This window comes from Oncorhynchus gorbuscha, linkage group LG08 (assembly GCF_021184085.1).
Source record: "Oncorhynchus gorbuscha isolate QuinsamMale2020 ecotype Even-year linkage group LG08, OgorEven_v1.0, whole genome shotgun sequence".
Lineage (NCBI taxonomy): Eukaryota > Metazoa > Chordata > Actinopteri > Salmoniformes > Salmonidae > Oncorhynchus > Oncorhynchus gorbuscha.
In genome coordinates this window covers 26,441,207-26,457,429 of record NC_060180.1, presented here as the reverse complement: position 1 = coordinate 26,457,429, position 16,223 = coordinate 26,441,207, and the positions used below count along the sequence as shown (strand labels likewise).

The 16,223-nt window shown below is 45.3% G+C and overlaps 1 protein-coding gene across 1 annotated transcript in view; it reads left to right on the top strand.

Moving 5' to 3' along the window:
- LOC124041413 (cytoplasmic polyadenylation element-binding protein 3-like) overlaps window positions 1-16,223 on the top strand; it is an 83,183-nt gene that overhangs the window by 36,781 nt on the left and 30,179 nt on the right. Inside the window, 4 exon segments of the mRNA XM_046358956.1 lie at window positions 2,406-2,429; window positions 5,432-5,487; window positions 5,489-5,600; window positions 7,606-7,695. Of these exon segments, the coding sequence (XP_046214912.1) occupies window positions 2,406-2,429; window positions 5,432-5,487; window positions 5,489-5,600; window positions 7,606-7,695 (282 nt within the window).

Sequence of the window (16,223 nt, the reverse complement as noted above, 5' to 3'; positions counted from 1 at the left end):
TCATAATTTGTGTCACTTTGTCTCCCTTTGTCCAGTTTTTTTCTCTCTCTTTTCCCTCCGAGTTAGAATGTGAGTTGGCAAAAGTCTCTTCCTTTCAGCGTTGTCAAAAAGTCAGTGAGAGGAGAGCGGATTGGGGTGACTGGTGACTGGTGGAGCTCGGCTCAAGACATCTGGGAGTGGTAGTCGAGCCTTGGGTCATGATCATTAGGCACCAAATGAGAGCGAGAACTGACTAAAACGGGGAGGGCTACATGGACTTGTCCAATAAAAAATGCTCATTTTTGTTTAACATTGCAAAAGGTTTTTAAACGTTTTCGGTTGCGTGGCCTTAGGAACACGACTGTGGTTTCTCCTCACTCGCCTGGTTGGGGATGCCAGCAGGGGAAGCAGTGAGAAAAGAGAGGAAATGATGATGGATGGAAAAGGAGAAGATATCCAACAAGGCATATAGTAACTAGTTTTACTGCTGTCACAGCTTGACAACACTGTGCTGTCTGTTTTCTCTTCAACTTGTTATTTTCATCATCAGTCCTTTGGAAAACACATTTCAAATAGATGTTGAACTGCTGTTGTGGAGTGTTTAACTTAAGCACAGATCTCAGATCTGCATGGAGCTCTGGAAACTGTCGTAATTTACCCTTGCAGCTGTAGTCTCCAATGTCAACACGGCTTTAGATGTGAGGAAAGCTTGTTAACGTTAGTCTACTCTTCGTCTCTCCATTGTCTCAGCTGTATGAAGCCTTTTAGCCGAGAATCTGTCTGACACATTCTCTCATTTTCCACTGATTTTTTGTGGCTGAGATGTAGGCCTTACGGTTCATCCTCCAACAGTGATTTATGGTTGAAGATGAACTGATAGCTTAGGAGAAGTGTAAGGGCCGAGCAGATCCTTTTTAATAACTGCTCGTCTCTGTACAACAGTGCCCTAAAGCTGTGCAGACATAACTAACACAACGCTCTTCAGGCCGGACGATCTTCCAGTCATCCCTTCAAAAATCTCCTCTCTGACACTCGCGTGTTAGTATGTGCTTATTTCTGTTCCTCCCTCACGCTCATCCTCCTCGTCTTATTCTCCCTCGCCACAGTGACTGACAGTTTCCCAACAGCACTTACGAGTCTACACTAGATCAGTGGGTTCCACCCTTCTACCATTTTCCCCTTGTTGCTAGGTGCCTTTGTCTCTCCTAAGGCCCTGACAGTGGGAGAATAAAACGGAGAACGTTGGTCTGAACAACTGTGCTCTGGTGAGACGAGCCAGAGTTTTAATGAAACCCAGTAAGAGAAAAGGCCTGGGTACAATGTCTCTGTCAAGAGGTGGGGGGGTGTGGGGAAAGGGCACCAGCACAATGGAAAGCCCCATATTGGTTTTTAGGAGAAGACTGTGTTCTCTGTCACTGACACTTGACTGTAAGAAGGTCTGTTTGGGGATGTATTACCAGGAGCCCCTCAGTGTCTACTGGCATTAACGTTATAGACTCTATTTGCCTCTTGTAGGCTTTTTTTCTCAGCCACAGCAAGGCTCCTATTCAGGCATGTTGGGTGCGTTCAAGGAAGTTTTTTTTAAATTTTTTTAGAAATGTAACGTGTGAAAACGCACCCACACCAAATGACACATTTGTTGTGGGCTTTCATGTAAGTCCTTTTGCTACTGTGTTTCCTAAACCTTAGATAATACGTCAAAGGTTTGTTCTGAAAGCCCACGAACACCGTAACTAATGAAATGGATAGACAGGGCACAAAGGCTTATCTCTGTCTGCTGTACCTTTTTTGCATGCTCACTAAATTGAAACCTGCCAGCCAACCCTATCACATGGTAGGACAGTCATCCTCTAACAGTTTTTCTGTCTGGACCCTGAGACTCAGGATGGCACTTCCATGGCTCCATCCACAGGGCAGCTTGGAGTGGAAATGTCCCACTGTATAGACTCTGTTTCACTAGTTCACGATAATGACTCATGACATCTGTCTGTCTATGCATGTCGCTTTATCAACCACATTCATACATATTGACGCTGGGCAGAAAGGAAAGTAAATGTGAGCGAGGGAGTAGTCCGTGTTTATTGCCTGATTATAATCTGCATAATATGATTGTCATTGCTCTGTTATTGCAGGTGAATATTTCTCAGTAGTAAGGCATATTATAACATCGCTCATCCTACTCTAGTCTAGTCTAGCCCAGGAGTAGCAGGTTTCCTGTGGGCTACTGCCAGCTAACCCATAATGAAGCCTTGTTTGCCTCCATCGCTGATGATTGGGTGTGGCCGTCTGTGGTTTCACTGTTGCCTTGGTGATGTTCTGCCTGGTTGTCTTCCCACAAAACCCATGTCTCTGTCCCTCTCCTTTCCATACCCCTGTGTCTCTCTCTCCCTCCATCTCTCCCTCCCTCTCCCACTGTTCACAAGCAGCCAGGAGCTATGGCCGCAGAAGAGGTAACTTTTGGAATTTTACTGTGGATCTGCTTGCCAAAATGAATAGGATGCACGAGCACAATTGCTTGTCTGTCCGTACGGGCGTGTCTCTTTCCAGGGCTGAGGGTTCTAGTGTGAAGTCACATGATCTGCCTTCGTCTGTGCCGTGATTGGATGAAATCATATTAATTTGCACACTTTTTTTTGTTTTGACGTTATTGCATTTAATGAAGTTGGGGAGAGGTGGATGATTACAGGACATTCGGAAAGTATTCAGACTTCTTGACTTTTTTCACTTTTTGTTACGTTATAGCCTTATTACAAAATGGATTAAGAAAAATATACACAGTAAAAACAAAGCAAAAGGTTTTTATATATTTTAGGTTTTTATATATTTTAGCATGTGTATTTTTAAAAAAATCACATTTACATAAGTATTCAGACCCTTTACTCAGTACTTTGTTGAAGCACCTTCGCCAGCGATTACAGCCTCACTGTCAGGTTGGACGGGGAGCGTCGCTGCACAGATATTTTCAGGTCTCTCCAGAGATGATTGATTGGGTTCAAGTCTGAGCTCTGGCTGGGCCGCTCATGGACATTCAGAGACTTGTCCCGAAGCCACTCCTGCATTGTCTTGGCTGTGTGATTAGGGTTGTTGTCCTGTTGGAAGGTGAACTGTCGCCCCAGTCTGAGGTCCTGAGCACTCTGGAGCAGGTTTTCATCAAGAATCTTTCTGTACTTTGCTCCGTTCATCTTTCCCTCGATCCTGACTTGTCTCCCAGTCCCAGCTGCTGAAAAACATCCCCACAGCATGATTTTGCCACCACCATGCTTCACTGTAGGGTTGGTGCCAGGTTTCCTCCAGACCTGATGAGAATTTTGTTTCTCATGGTCTGAGCGTCCTTTAGGTGCCTTTAGCAAACTCCAAGTGAGCTGTCATGTGCCTTTTACTGAGTGGCTTCCATCTCTAACATAAAGGCCTGATTAGTGGAGTGCTGCAGAGATGGTTGTCTTTCTGGAAGGTTATCATATCTCCACAGTGGAACTCTGGAGCTCTGTCAGAGTGACCGCCCTTCTCCCCCGATTGATCCGTGGTTCCAAGCTTCTTCCATTTAAGAATGAGAGAGGCCACTGTGTTCTTGCGGAATTGTCGCAGACATTTTTTTTGTACCCTTCCCCAGATCTGTGTCTCGACACAATCCTGTCTCGGAGCTCTATGGACAGTTCCTTCAAACTCATGACTTGGTTTTTGCTCTGACATGCACTGTCAACTGTGGGACCTTAATATAGACAGGTGTGTGCCTTTTACAAATCATGTCCAACCAATGAATTTACCACAGGTGGACTCCAATCAAGTTGAAGAAACATCTCAAGGATGATCAATGGAAACAGGATGCACCTGAGCTCAATTTTGAGTCTCATAGCAAAGTGTCTGAATACTTATGTAATACATTTGCCAGAAATGTTCATTTTGGGGTATTGTGTGTAGATTGAGGATAAAAAAAAAGAAGTAATCCATTTTAGAATGCGGCTGTAACCTAACAAAATGTGGGGAAGGGGTCTGAATTCTTACCGAATGCACTGTACTTGTGAATTTTGTATCCAAAACCTTTGTTTTCCCTCTAGTATTCTGAGTCGTTGTGCTAAGCCTGATTTTTATATGGTATAGGCATCTGTATTGGCTACGACTTGACTTGTGTATTATTAATGAATTGACATGTATAGAACCAATTCCATTTGGAGCTGTTTTTTTTACAAGGTATCATAAAAACATTGAAGTACACTGACTCAGAAACTATTTATGTCCTGAATAGAAGGAATGGGTGCTGCAGACATGGTCTTCTCTAATTTGGAGTGTTCAAATAATTCCTATTTTCTCACTGAAGAAAACCCTGGTAACATTTGAAACTTTGTTGTTTCAATGCTCGCATTTGTTGTATCTAAGAATTATAGGACTTTTAAGTCTGGCTGTTGGCAGTTCATTAGTCCACTTGTAGATGGCTCTTATGACTCAGCGATCAAATCTGGCGGTTATTATCTTTGTCAGTCCTCCTGTATTTGTCTATACCTGTGTGCCTGTTAGCATGGGAAGTAAAACATATTTGTGCAGTAGCCTACGCCTAACAGAGGCCTCTAACATGGTCTACCTCCAGATGTTAGATACATGCAGCTCCATTCAGTCAGTACACAGTCCTCTTTGCTCTCACCTGTAAGAGATCATCTACTGCTGTGGAAAATGGTCCGCCGTCTTGCCCGCCATCCCTCCTGCACTCTCCACCCCTTGTTCCTATTGCCTGCAGGAACAAGGTTCTGAAGGACTGTTCTGGGTCAAAATGGGACTTAAATGGTGGGTGTGGCAGAGGTGACGGTTTGGCCACATTGACAAAATGTTGCTGTTTTTTTAAAGCTATTTTCCTACAATTCTACAAATTTTGCCATGGGGCTGAGAGAAAAAATTGCAGTTTTATTATGCAAACCTTTTTGCTATGGCTTATGCTATCTGAGTGACTCAAACGTAACAAAATTGGTGAGAGCCCCATGCCATGACAAAAATATTCCTGAATGCATTATTATTGGTGTTATTTAGTGTCACTCTGACTCTACTTTGGTGATTGTTAGTTCTCAGAGGATCTTATTTAAAAATATATAGTTAAATTATATTTTCTACCTACTCTATCTGGTTGATCCCGAAGATTATTAAAAAAAATATTTACTTTTTGTACATAGGTGACCTGAAAAAAAACAGGTGTCTCGCCCGAGGAGGGCAGGCAGGCCCACAATGTTTGACGAATGCAGCAGCATGATGGTGATTTGACCTTCCTCTGTAAGGAGACTGCTATTGTTACCAGTTATAATAACACCATTTCTCTCTTTCTCTCTCTCTTTCATATCCTCTCTGTCTTCTGTTCTGTTCTGTGCCCTTTTCTTCTCCCTCACTCTTCTCCCTGTTATCCTTGCTTGTTCTCTCTTTCCCCCCTCAATCCCCCCGGCCCCCTCTCTCTCTCCCCCCTCTCTCTTTCCAGGTCGCTCTTCACTCTTTCCCTTTGAGGACGGTTTCCTGGACGACGGTCACAGTGACCCCCTCTCTGACCCCGGGCTTGAACTCGCCCACGCGCTGTCAGAACGAAGAGCGGATGGAGCGCTACTCCAGGAAGGTGTTTGTTGGAGGCCTGCCTCCTGACATAGATGAAGGTACAGACGGGTGGCAGTGGCACTAGCCTGTGTCCCAAATCTGTTTGTTTTGTCTTGCCATCTCCTATGGTCATTGTCAGTGTTTGCCGTGGCAACAGCCACAGAAGTTGGCAAGACAGCACAAACAGGTCTTGGACCAGGCTAGCACCTTACAGTACATTCACTATATTACCTCATAGAATGTCCATGAGCTGCATGGCATGTGATTAATACGTTTAGGGGCTTCGTGCAGGCTGTGATGGTAAGGAGGGAGGAGGGATTTACAAGCCAGATGAGGGTCTACAGATGTATTTTGGTGGTCTGCTGGTTCAGTGGGCTAAATGGGTGGCAGGTAGCCTAGCGATTAAGAGTATTGGACCAGTAATCGAAAGGTCACTGGTTCGAATCCCCGAACCTGCAATGTGGACAAATCTGCCGTTCTGCCCTTGAGCAAGGCAGTTAACCCCTAAGAACAACTTCTCCCTGGACACCGATGACGAGGATGTTGATTTACGGCAGCACCTTTCTGATTCGGAGGGTTTAAATACAGAAGACCCATTTCAGTTAAATGAATTAAGTTGTGCAACTGACTAGGTATCCCCTTTCCCTTCCACCCTAAAGGGCTGGTTTTGTCAGTCTATGCTGTCTATCAGTCATGGAGCTGGTTCTCTGGGCCTGTGGGCTGACTGGTTATGCTCTGTGGGTTTGTGGCAGTGAGCTGGCAGTCAGTCTGGCAGCAGATGTGATAGTGTGTTATCTCACAGAGTGTAAGTAGGGCCTGAGGGCATAGCAGGACATTGGGAATCTGGAATGGTGACACGGCTCAATGTGGCTCAGACATGCGACCAACACAGAACACAAAACGCGCCAAACAAATGCACAGAGAATTAGTGAACAATGCGTGCCCATGGCCTCTTGGAATATTCATGAGTTGCCACAATGCAAGGGTTTAATAGGGCTCCCAAGTGGCGCAGCGGTCTAAGGCACTACGTCTCGGTGCAAGAGGCGTCACTACAGTCCCTGGTTTGAATCCAGGCTGTATCACATCCGGCCGTGATTGGGAGTCCCATAGGGCGGCGCACAATTGGCTCAGCCATGTCCGTGTTTGGCTAGAGTAGGTCATCATTGTAAATAAGTTCTTAACTGTATTTTGATGGCTTGCTTGACATGCAATTGCACATCATGTGGACAAATATACAGAACAAAAATATAAGCGCAACATACAAAGATTTTACTGCGTTACAGTTCATATGAGAAAATCAGTCAGATTAAATGAATTAATTCGGCCCTCATCTATGGATTTCATGACTAGGAATACAGATATGAGTCTGTTGGTCACATATACTTTAAAAGAAATGGGCCTCCGATTGGACCTTAGAATCTCGTCACAGCATTTCTGTGCATTTGAATGACCATTGATTAAAATGGAATTGTGTTCGTTGGCCATAGGTAATGCCTGCCCATACCATAACCCCACCACCACTCTGTTCACAGAGAGTTGTGAGGCCTGTTGGACGTACTGCCACATTCTCCAGAAAAAAACACTAGAGGTGCCGTATGGTAGAGAAATGTTTATTAAATTCTCTGCCAACAACTCTGGTGAACCTTCCTGCAGTCAGAATGCCCATTGCACCCTCTCTCAACACTTGTGACATCTTTGGTACTGTGTTGGTGTGACACAACTGCACATTTTAGAGTGGCCTTCTATTGCCCCCAGCACAAGGTGCATCTGTGTAATGATCATGCTGTTTAATCAGCTTGTTGATGTGCCACACCTGTCAGGTGGATGGATTCTCTTGGCAAAGGAGAAATGCTCACTAATAGGGATGTACAGAAATTTGTGCACACAATTTGAGAGAAATATGCTTTTTGAGCGTATGGAACATTTCTGGGATCTTTTATTTAAGCTCATGAAACATGCGACCAACACTTTACATGTTGCGTTAACATTTTTCCTCTGTGTAGTTTCCATGGGAAATTGCTCCATGACCGTGGTAATTTCATTTAAAAAAAAATATTTCAACAGATGAGATCACCAACAGCTTCCGTCGCTATGGACACCTGGTTGTGGATTGGCCCCACAAAGCCGAGAGCAAGTCCTACTTTCCGCCTAAAGGTAAGAACAGTTTGTTCACACCGGTCTGTAAAATAACCTTTTTTCCAATGAAGAAATATAGGAATGTTTGTGGAAGACCTCCTAACAGGATTAACCAACGACATTAACCAATCAACAATTCCTTTACAAGTCTACAGTAACAAATGGTATTGTTCAGTCATTCTCTCAGAGCATGCTGCGCTGCTAAGGCATGGGTTGTGTGGGAAGCTTTACGATACCCAGAATTCAAGGATCACCCAGGCTTCGAGTTAAGGCGTCTATTTATTTATATGGCCCCCTGCTGCTATTTCAGGGATAGAAAAACACACACACACACCCTATGTGGTGTCTCACTACAGGCTTCTGAAGGGCCCAGAGCACTCAGACCAGAGGAGAGAGAGAGTTTTTCGTCAATACCGGGAGAGTGCAAAGGCTTTCTCCTGCCCCTGGCCACCGGCCCTCTTGGGTTTCATTTGGACAGGTGACCATAGCGGGGAGAGGGCCCTTCCTTCCAGGCCCCTGTATCACTTCACTCCGCCCGCCCCTCCACACACTTCAATGTGTCATTAAGGAAACTATTAAAGCAGAGGGTTGGAAATGGCTGACATTCCTCAGGCATATGGTAATACGCTGCATCTGGGGAAGCTGTGAAAATTGCCCGTTTCTTCCCGCGCTCATTTTGGATTTTCCTTTTTTTGGGGGGGGCGGGGTGTTCAACTTTATTTTCAATAGGCCTCAGCTCGTGGCTCTCTAGTATTCCTAATCTCACGAGGGGAAAATGCAGCATCCTTTTAGGGGAATGAGTTTGAAAGTCAGAGAATTCCTTGTAAGGGAGGGAGGGAAGACTTGGTACGCCACAAGGAAACCACCTCCGCTTGTTGTAATTTCCCACATTTGTTGGTGTTGTAGTGTTGGGCCACCTATGTTTTTTAATAAAAGAGCTTGGACAGTCGCCCTTAAAGCCAAGTTCTTAGCTGGAGTGCGAGTGCACATCCTTATGCCTGTGTGTTTGTGTGTGTGTGTGTGTCCTATCCTTTCACAGGCTGTAATGGCTGTTTCTCAGATGTGGGATTCCCATTAAGCGTTCATCAATCTCTCCCCATGTTAAAAATGGTTCCAAGCTGACCTAATGGAACTTGGTAGTCACTTCTTCAATCCTGTGTCACATTAAAATGAGCAGTTATGTGTCTCTGTACAATTATGTAATAGTTTTTGGTTTGGGAGATTAGGATGAATCATGTTGTGGCTCCCAGGCCTGAGCAGGGTCCATCTCGGGTCTAAACTGGGATCAGTTGCAAGCCTGGGGCCAGACAGGCAGTTATCCCTGATGAACAGGCCTGAGGTCAGTTCACAGGCCACTGCACTTTTCCTAAACTTCCTAGTACCTTTGTCCAATGGTGATAGTGTTGGGCTTAGGCAGGATGAGAGAATGGGGTCTGTCTGCCTGTCTGCCTGCTGGATGATGTCACCAACCGATGAGCTCACCATGACTGTGGTGCTGCTCACACCTGCTCAATGAGCTCTGGCCTGTAGTCCCGGGCGTCACCATTGGAGACGAGCTCCAAACGGTGCTGAAGCTATTTCTGTCCGCTCCGTACGGAGGTAGAGCGGAACGAGGGAGGAAAGGAGGGGGCTCCTTTGGGGGTTTTCGAGTGGCTGCTTTTAGGATAATGTGTCTGTGTCAGAGCCTGGATGCCGGAAGCTTATCTACGCTGTTGTTGGATGAGGCAGGCATAGGCTGGCACAATAGGACAGAGCACCTCCTCTGGCTAGGGGGGGCAGATAGTCAGGCCACTCTGTAATGATGCCACTGAAGCTCCCTATACAGTGCCCTCACCTCTAGGATGGGTTTAGCGATCTCTACTCGTGGTACTGAGAAGATGTGTGGGGGGATGATCGAGGATGCATTGAGGGATTTCTCACAAATTGAGATGATTAGTGAAGCTTCATTTCACCTCCCCTGGTCTCGACTGCCTGTGCTCTCGTCAAGCTCCCATGCCATTTGTTTTAGGAAAAGAGATGCTTGTCTCTCTCTTCCCCTCCCTACTCGCTCTCCTCCCTCCTTCCTCTCCACATGTAAGCTTCTGTCAGCGGGACATTTATTTACTTTCAGTGACAGAGTTACAGCTCCCTGTGGGTTTGTCTGCTCTCTCTCCACCCATCTTCTCCTCCATATCTCTCCTCCTCCCTCTTTCTCTTATTGGATTATATAGGCCTACTTTCAGGACAGCTTGGCTGTATGTCTCATACCTGCTTTCTCCTCTTCCACTCTTCTTCACCCCTCTTCTCCTCCATGTCCTCCACCCTTCTTTCCTTCTTTCTGTTATGAGGATATATAATATCAGCAGGGCAGCTTCGGCTGTATGTTTCAGTCATGATCAATTGAGACAGCTTCCAGACTGGAAAAGAGCTGATTATTTTTTTTTGTGTGACGATTTTGCTGATGAGCTTTGCCAGAGTCTGCTCTTCATCCTTCACAGATAGTACTCACTGATTTTATTCTCTACTGGTCCTGGGCCTGCATCCATAAAGGGTCTCCGAGTAGGTGCTACTCTAGGATCAGTTTTCAGAGCATAATGAATAAGACGGCAGGGACCCGATCCGAGATCAGAACTCTTACTCTAAGGTGCTTTACTAATACAGGCCAGACCAGTCTGCTGGGTCAAGTTCTGCACCCCTCTCTTAGGGCTGAACATCTGAACAAACTTTAACTGTACTTCGAAACGAGTCTCGCAACGAGTCTCATCGTTTAAACTTTGATTGTAGGAAACTGACTGTCAAAAAAATGCCTGCTGTATTTTATGAGGTAATGTTGATGTTGGCTATTGATTTGTGAAGTAAGTTGACAGTGGTGGATGCCCTGTGCTCCCAAGAGGAGTTAGTCAATTAAGTGGAAAATTGGTCATTGTTTGTACAGCGGAGTCTTGGAACTTTTTGAGTCAAGGTGTGAAATTGCAGTGGCTTTGTTTGTGAGGTCATGTGTTTGGCGAGTGCCTGGTGAGACAGTGTTGGCCGTCGGCGAGGGAAAGAGTCGGGCGGTCCTGGTCGTGTGTCATTTTGTTAGCCGTAGTACCGTGAGGTAACCGGACCTGTCGTTTATCTTTCAAAGGGATTTTTTTACAGCCCAAGACTGCCTGGCCGTATGTTTTCCTTTCCTCCCTTGGCGCGGTCGGGAGCTCAGCAGTTAAGCTCTATAAATCTCAGGCACGAGCCACTGCAGATCTGTGCTCTCCTCTCCTCCTCTGGTTTAAGTAAGCCTCTGCACTGCGGCTTGCCTGCCTGTCTGGCCCGATTTCCCCTTCTCCTGAAGTGTGCACACTAGCATACTTTCTCCCATGGATTTATTAAAAGACAAATGTACTTGTTTTTTTTGTTTTTTTCCGCGGGACGTTTGAGCTAATGTAGGCTAATGTGATTAGCATGAGGTTGTAAGTAACAAACAAAAAACATCCCAGGACTAAGACATGTCTGATATGGGTAGAAATCTTAAACTCTTGTTAATCTAACTGCACTGTCCAATTTACAGTAGCTATTACAGTGAAATAATACCATGCTATTGTTTGAGGAGAGTGCACAATTATGAACTTGAAAGTATGTTAAACCAATTAGGGCAGTCTTGATACAATATTTTGATCATAAATGCAATGGTTCATTGGATCAGTCTTACATTTTGCACGTACACTGCTGCATCTAGTGGTTAATATTGAAATTGCGCCTGGGCTGGAATAATACATTGTCCTTTCTCTTGCATTTCAAAGATGATGGTACCAAAAAAAACACTTTTTTTTCTTCGTATTATCTTTTACCAGATCTAATGTATTATATTATCCTACATTAATTTCACATTTCTGCAAACTTCAAAGTGTTTCCTTTCAAATGGTATCAAGAAAATGTATATCCTTGCTTCAGGTCCTGAGCTACAGGCAGTTAGATTTGGGTCATTTTAGGCGAAAATTGAAAAAAAGGGTCCCATCCTTAACCAAATCTGTATTTTGGATGTACATGGCATGTGATAGAAGTGTTCAGACATTTTATTTTTGCGATTTCGCTTGGTTGTAAGAAACTTAACCCACCAGGTATAGGCTTCCTCATGCTCGTTCTGCAGTCGCAGAGGCACAGATGAAGCATGAACAAAGGATTCAAACACTCCCAAATGAATAAACTCTGTTTAAAAGATGCAGGTCTTTGGGTGTTGTACACATTAAATTGTGTCATTCCTAACTTTATCAGCAACGTTATATTCCATTTTGTTGGACTTTTTCTAAAAACCAAGTGAAATCGCTAAAAAAAGTGTCTGAACATGCCATTTATAACGTGCCATTTACATCAAAAATACAGATTTGGTTGATAAAAAGTTAACTTGTCCATTAACAATGGTGGAACCTCCCTCCAGACAATGTTTACACAAATCCTTTGCTTTTAAATCCACAACAGGGAGAGTGTGTGTGACCGTGCGATTTTGGATAAAAAAATGTATACAGTCGTGGACAAAAGTTTTGAATGACACAAATATTAATTTTCACAGTCTTCTGCCTCAGTTTGTATGATGGCAATTAGAATTTCAATTCATTTGCCATGCAAATGAACTGAATCCCCCACAAAAAAATTCCACTGTATTTCAGCCCTGCCACAAAAGGACCAGCTGACATCATGTCAGTGATTCTCTCGTTAACTCAGGTGTGAGTTTTGACAAGGGCAAGGCTGGAGATCACTCTGTCATGCTGATTGAGTTTGAAAAACACTGGAACCTTCAAAAGGAGGGTGGTGCTTGGAATCATTGTTCTTACTTTGTCAAATATGGTTACCTGCATGGAAACACGTGCCGTCATCGTTGCTTTGGACAGAAAATGCTTCACAGGCAAGGATATTGCTGCCAGTAAGATTGCACCTAAATCAACCATTTATTGGATCATCTAGAACTTCAAGGAGAGTGGTTCAATTGTTGTGAAGAAGGCTTCAGGGTGCCCAAGAAAGTCCAGCAAGCGCCAAGACCGTCTCCTAAAGTTCATTCAGCTGCGGGATCAGGGCACCACCAGTACAGAGCTTGGTCAGGAACGGCAGCAGGCAGGTGTGAGTGCATCTGCACGCACAGTGAGGTAAAGACTTTTTGAGGATGGCCTGGTGTCAAGAAGGGCAGCAAAGAAGCCACTTCTCTCCAGGAAAAACTTCAGGAACAGACTGATATTCTGCAAAAGGTTTAGGGATTGGACAGTTGAGGACTGGGGTAAAGTCATTTTCTCTGATGAATACCCTTTCCAATTGTTTGGGGCATACGGAAAAAAGCTTGTCCGGAGAAGACAAGGTGAGCACTACCATCAGTCCTGTTTCATGCCAACAGTAAAGCATCCTGAGACCATTCATGTGTGGGGGCTGCTTCTCAGCCAAGGGAGTGGGCTCACTCACAATTTTGCCTAAGAACACAGCCATGAATAAAGAATGGTACCAACACGTCCTCCGAGAGCAACTTCTCCCAACCATCCAGGAACAGTTTGGTGATGAACAATGCCTTTTCCAGCATGATGGAGCCCCTTGCCAAAAGGCAAAAGTGATAACTATGTGGCACAGGGAACAAAACATCAATATTTAGGGTCCATGGCCAGGAAACTCCCCAGACCTTAATCCCATTGAGAACTTGTGGTCAATCTTCAAGAGGCGGGTGGACAAACAAACAACCCACAAATTCTGACAAACTCCAAGCATTGATTATGCTTGAATGGGCTGCCATCAGTCAAGATGTGGCCCAGGATGTAATTTGACAGCATGCCAGCGCGGATTGCAGAGGTCTTGAAAAAGAAGTGTCAACACTGCAAATAATGACTCTTTGCATCAACTTCATGTAATTGTCAATAAAAGGTGACACTTATGAAATGCTTGTAATTATACTTCAGTATTCTACAGTAAAATCTGACAAAAATATTTAAAGACACTCTGAAGCAGCAAACTTTGTGGCCTAGAAGGCCAGCCTCCCGGAGTCGCCTCTTCACTGTTGACGTTGAGACCGGTGTTTTGCTGGTACTATTTAATGAAGCTGCCAGTTGAGGACTTGTGAGGCGTATGCATCTGTCCTCTTGTTCAGTCGTGCACTGGTGCCTCCCACTATTTCTATTCTGGTTAGAGACAGTTTGTGCTGTTCTGTGTTGTACGAGATCTTCAGTTTCTTTTGCAATTTCTCACATGGAATAGCCTTCAGTTCTCAGAACAAGAATCGACTGATGAGTTTCAGAAGAAAGTCCTTTGTTTCTGTTCGGGGTCTGAACTTACTGTTGCAAGTTAGAATAGTAGAATACACAAGGTCCGATTTCAAAATGTGGTTGTGCATCAGCAGTTTTACTCTTATATCAGTCACTCAATTATCCCACGCCAGCCATTTTTGGGGGGGGGATTGGTAAATGAGTCTAGTGGCCAGCTATCTAAACTTAGTAGTCATGGTCAAATTCCTAGCCGAGGGCGGCCCCAATTGATTTTGCTAGTCAGTCTCCCTCAGATATCACATTAAAAACTCCAAACATTTCTCTCCCCCCTACGGCAGCTAATTCTATTTTCCGCTTCATGCCAAAATGTGTAGAATTGCAGTGTGGTGGGGGGGGGGGGTGCAAATGTGGGTACGCAGGTTCAGAGCAACTGCGTCCCCACATTAGATTTTTTTTGTGGCCCCCACCCCCATCAAAGTTGCCAATCCCTGCTCTAATTCTTGTAGCTATACATTCTTTGATACACGCACACCCCTACATTTACACGTAGACTCTTTATCTCTCTCTCACACACACTTTCACGGTTCACTGAATCTGCTGAGTCAGGGTATTTTTGTTTCCTTTTCCCCCTCATCTGTAGCAGCAGTCCCTTTGAGGAATGTAACTCACAACAGTTGCACATCCCTCTCTGTTCCCCCTTTCCACTCCATTCCTCGGCCATGCGTTCTGCTCTTCCGCATATATAGATTTAAAATGCCGTAGCCCCTTCAGTCAGCTGACACCAGAAAACACACACACAGAGGCAGCCCCTCCCTACATCCCTCCACCCTGCTGCCTGTTCTGCTGCTTCCCACGGCATGTCCCCGGTGCCTCCACTGTTCTGCTCACATGACCACGGCCCCCTAATTTAGCATATGTCAAATCATGTGCATCAGAGATGGCTATGTTTGCTGAATTTATGGCTCTGGTGGGTGCTAGCCTATTAGTAGTTGCCGCAAATGTCTTTATTGGCGAGTGTACCTTATTCCACTGAATGGAATAACCCTGTGATACCTTGCCTACCGCAAATGTGTCATTGTTTTCTTTTTTCGTTTACTTTTTATCATGATCTTTTGTTCACTCGGGTCACACAATCCATATATATTATTTTCCTATCAACTGCGAGTTTCTCTCTCGTTCTCTCTCTCGCGTTCTCTCTCTCTGTGTACATCTCTCTCGCTCTCTCGCTCTCTCGCTCTCTCGCTCTCTCGCTCTCTCTCTGTGTGCAGCTCTCTCTCGCTCTCTCTGTGTGCAGCTCTCGCTCTCTCTCTCGCTCTCTCTGTGTGCATCTCTCTCTCGCTCTCTCTGTGTGCATCTCTCTCTCGCTCTCTCTCTGTGTGCATCTCTCTCTCGCTCTCTCTCTGTGTGCATCTCTCTCTCGCTCTCTCTCTGTGTGCATCTCTCTCTCGCTCTCTCTCTGTGTGCATCTCTCTCTCGCTCTCTCTCTGTGTGCATCTCGCTCTCTCGCTCTCTCTCTGTGTGCATCTCGCTCTCTCTCTATGTGGATCTCGTTCTCTCGCTCTCTCTGTGTGCATCTCGTTCTCTCGCTCTCTCTCTCTCTCTCTCTCTCGCTCTCTCTGTGTGCATCTCTCTCTCGCTCTCTCTCTGTGTGCATCTCTCTCTCGCTCTCTCTCTGTGTGCATCTCTCTCTCGCTCTCTCTCTGTGTCATCTGTGTCGCTCTCTCTCTCTCGCTCTCTCTCTCTCTCTCTGTGTCTCTCTCTCTCTCTCTCTGTGTGCATCTCTCTCTCGCTCTCTCTGTGTGCATCTCTCTCTGTGTGCATCTCTCGCTCTCTCTCTCTCTCTGTGTGCATCTCGTTCTCTCGCTCTCTCTGTGTGCATCTCTCTCTCGCTCTCTCTCTCTCTGTGTGCTCTCTGTGTGCATCTCTCTCGCTCTCTCTGTGTGCATCTCTCTCTCTCTCTGTGTGCATCTCTCTCTGCTCTCTCTGTGTGCATCTCTCTCTCGCTCTCTCTCTGTGTGCATCTCTCTCTCTCTGTGTGCATCTCTCTCTCTCTGTGTGCATCTCTCTCTCTCTGTGTACATCTCTCTCTCTCTCTCTGTGTACATCTCTCTCTCTCTCTCTGTGTGCATCTCGTTCTCTCTCACTCTCTGTGTGCATCTCGTTCTCTCTCACTCTCTGTGTGCATCTCGTTCTCTCTCACTCTCTGTGTGCATCTCGTTCTCTCTCACTCTCTGTGTGCATCTCGTTCTCTCTCACTCTCTGTGTGCATCTCTCTCTCTCTCGCTCTCTCTGTGTGCATCTCTCTCGCTCTCTCTGTGTGCATCTCTCTCTGTGTGCATCTCTCTCTCTGTGTGCATC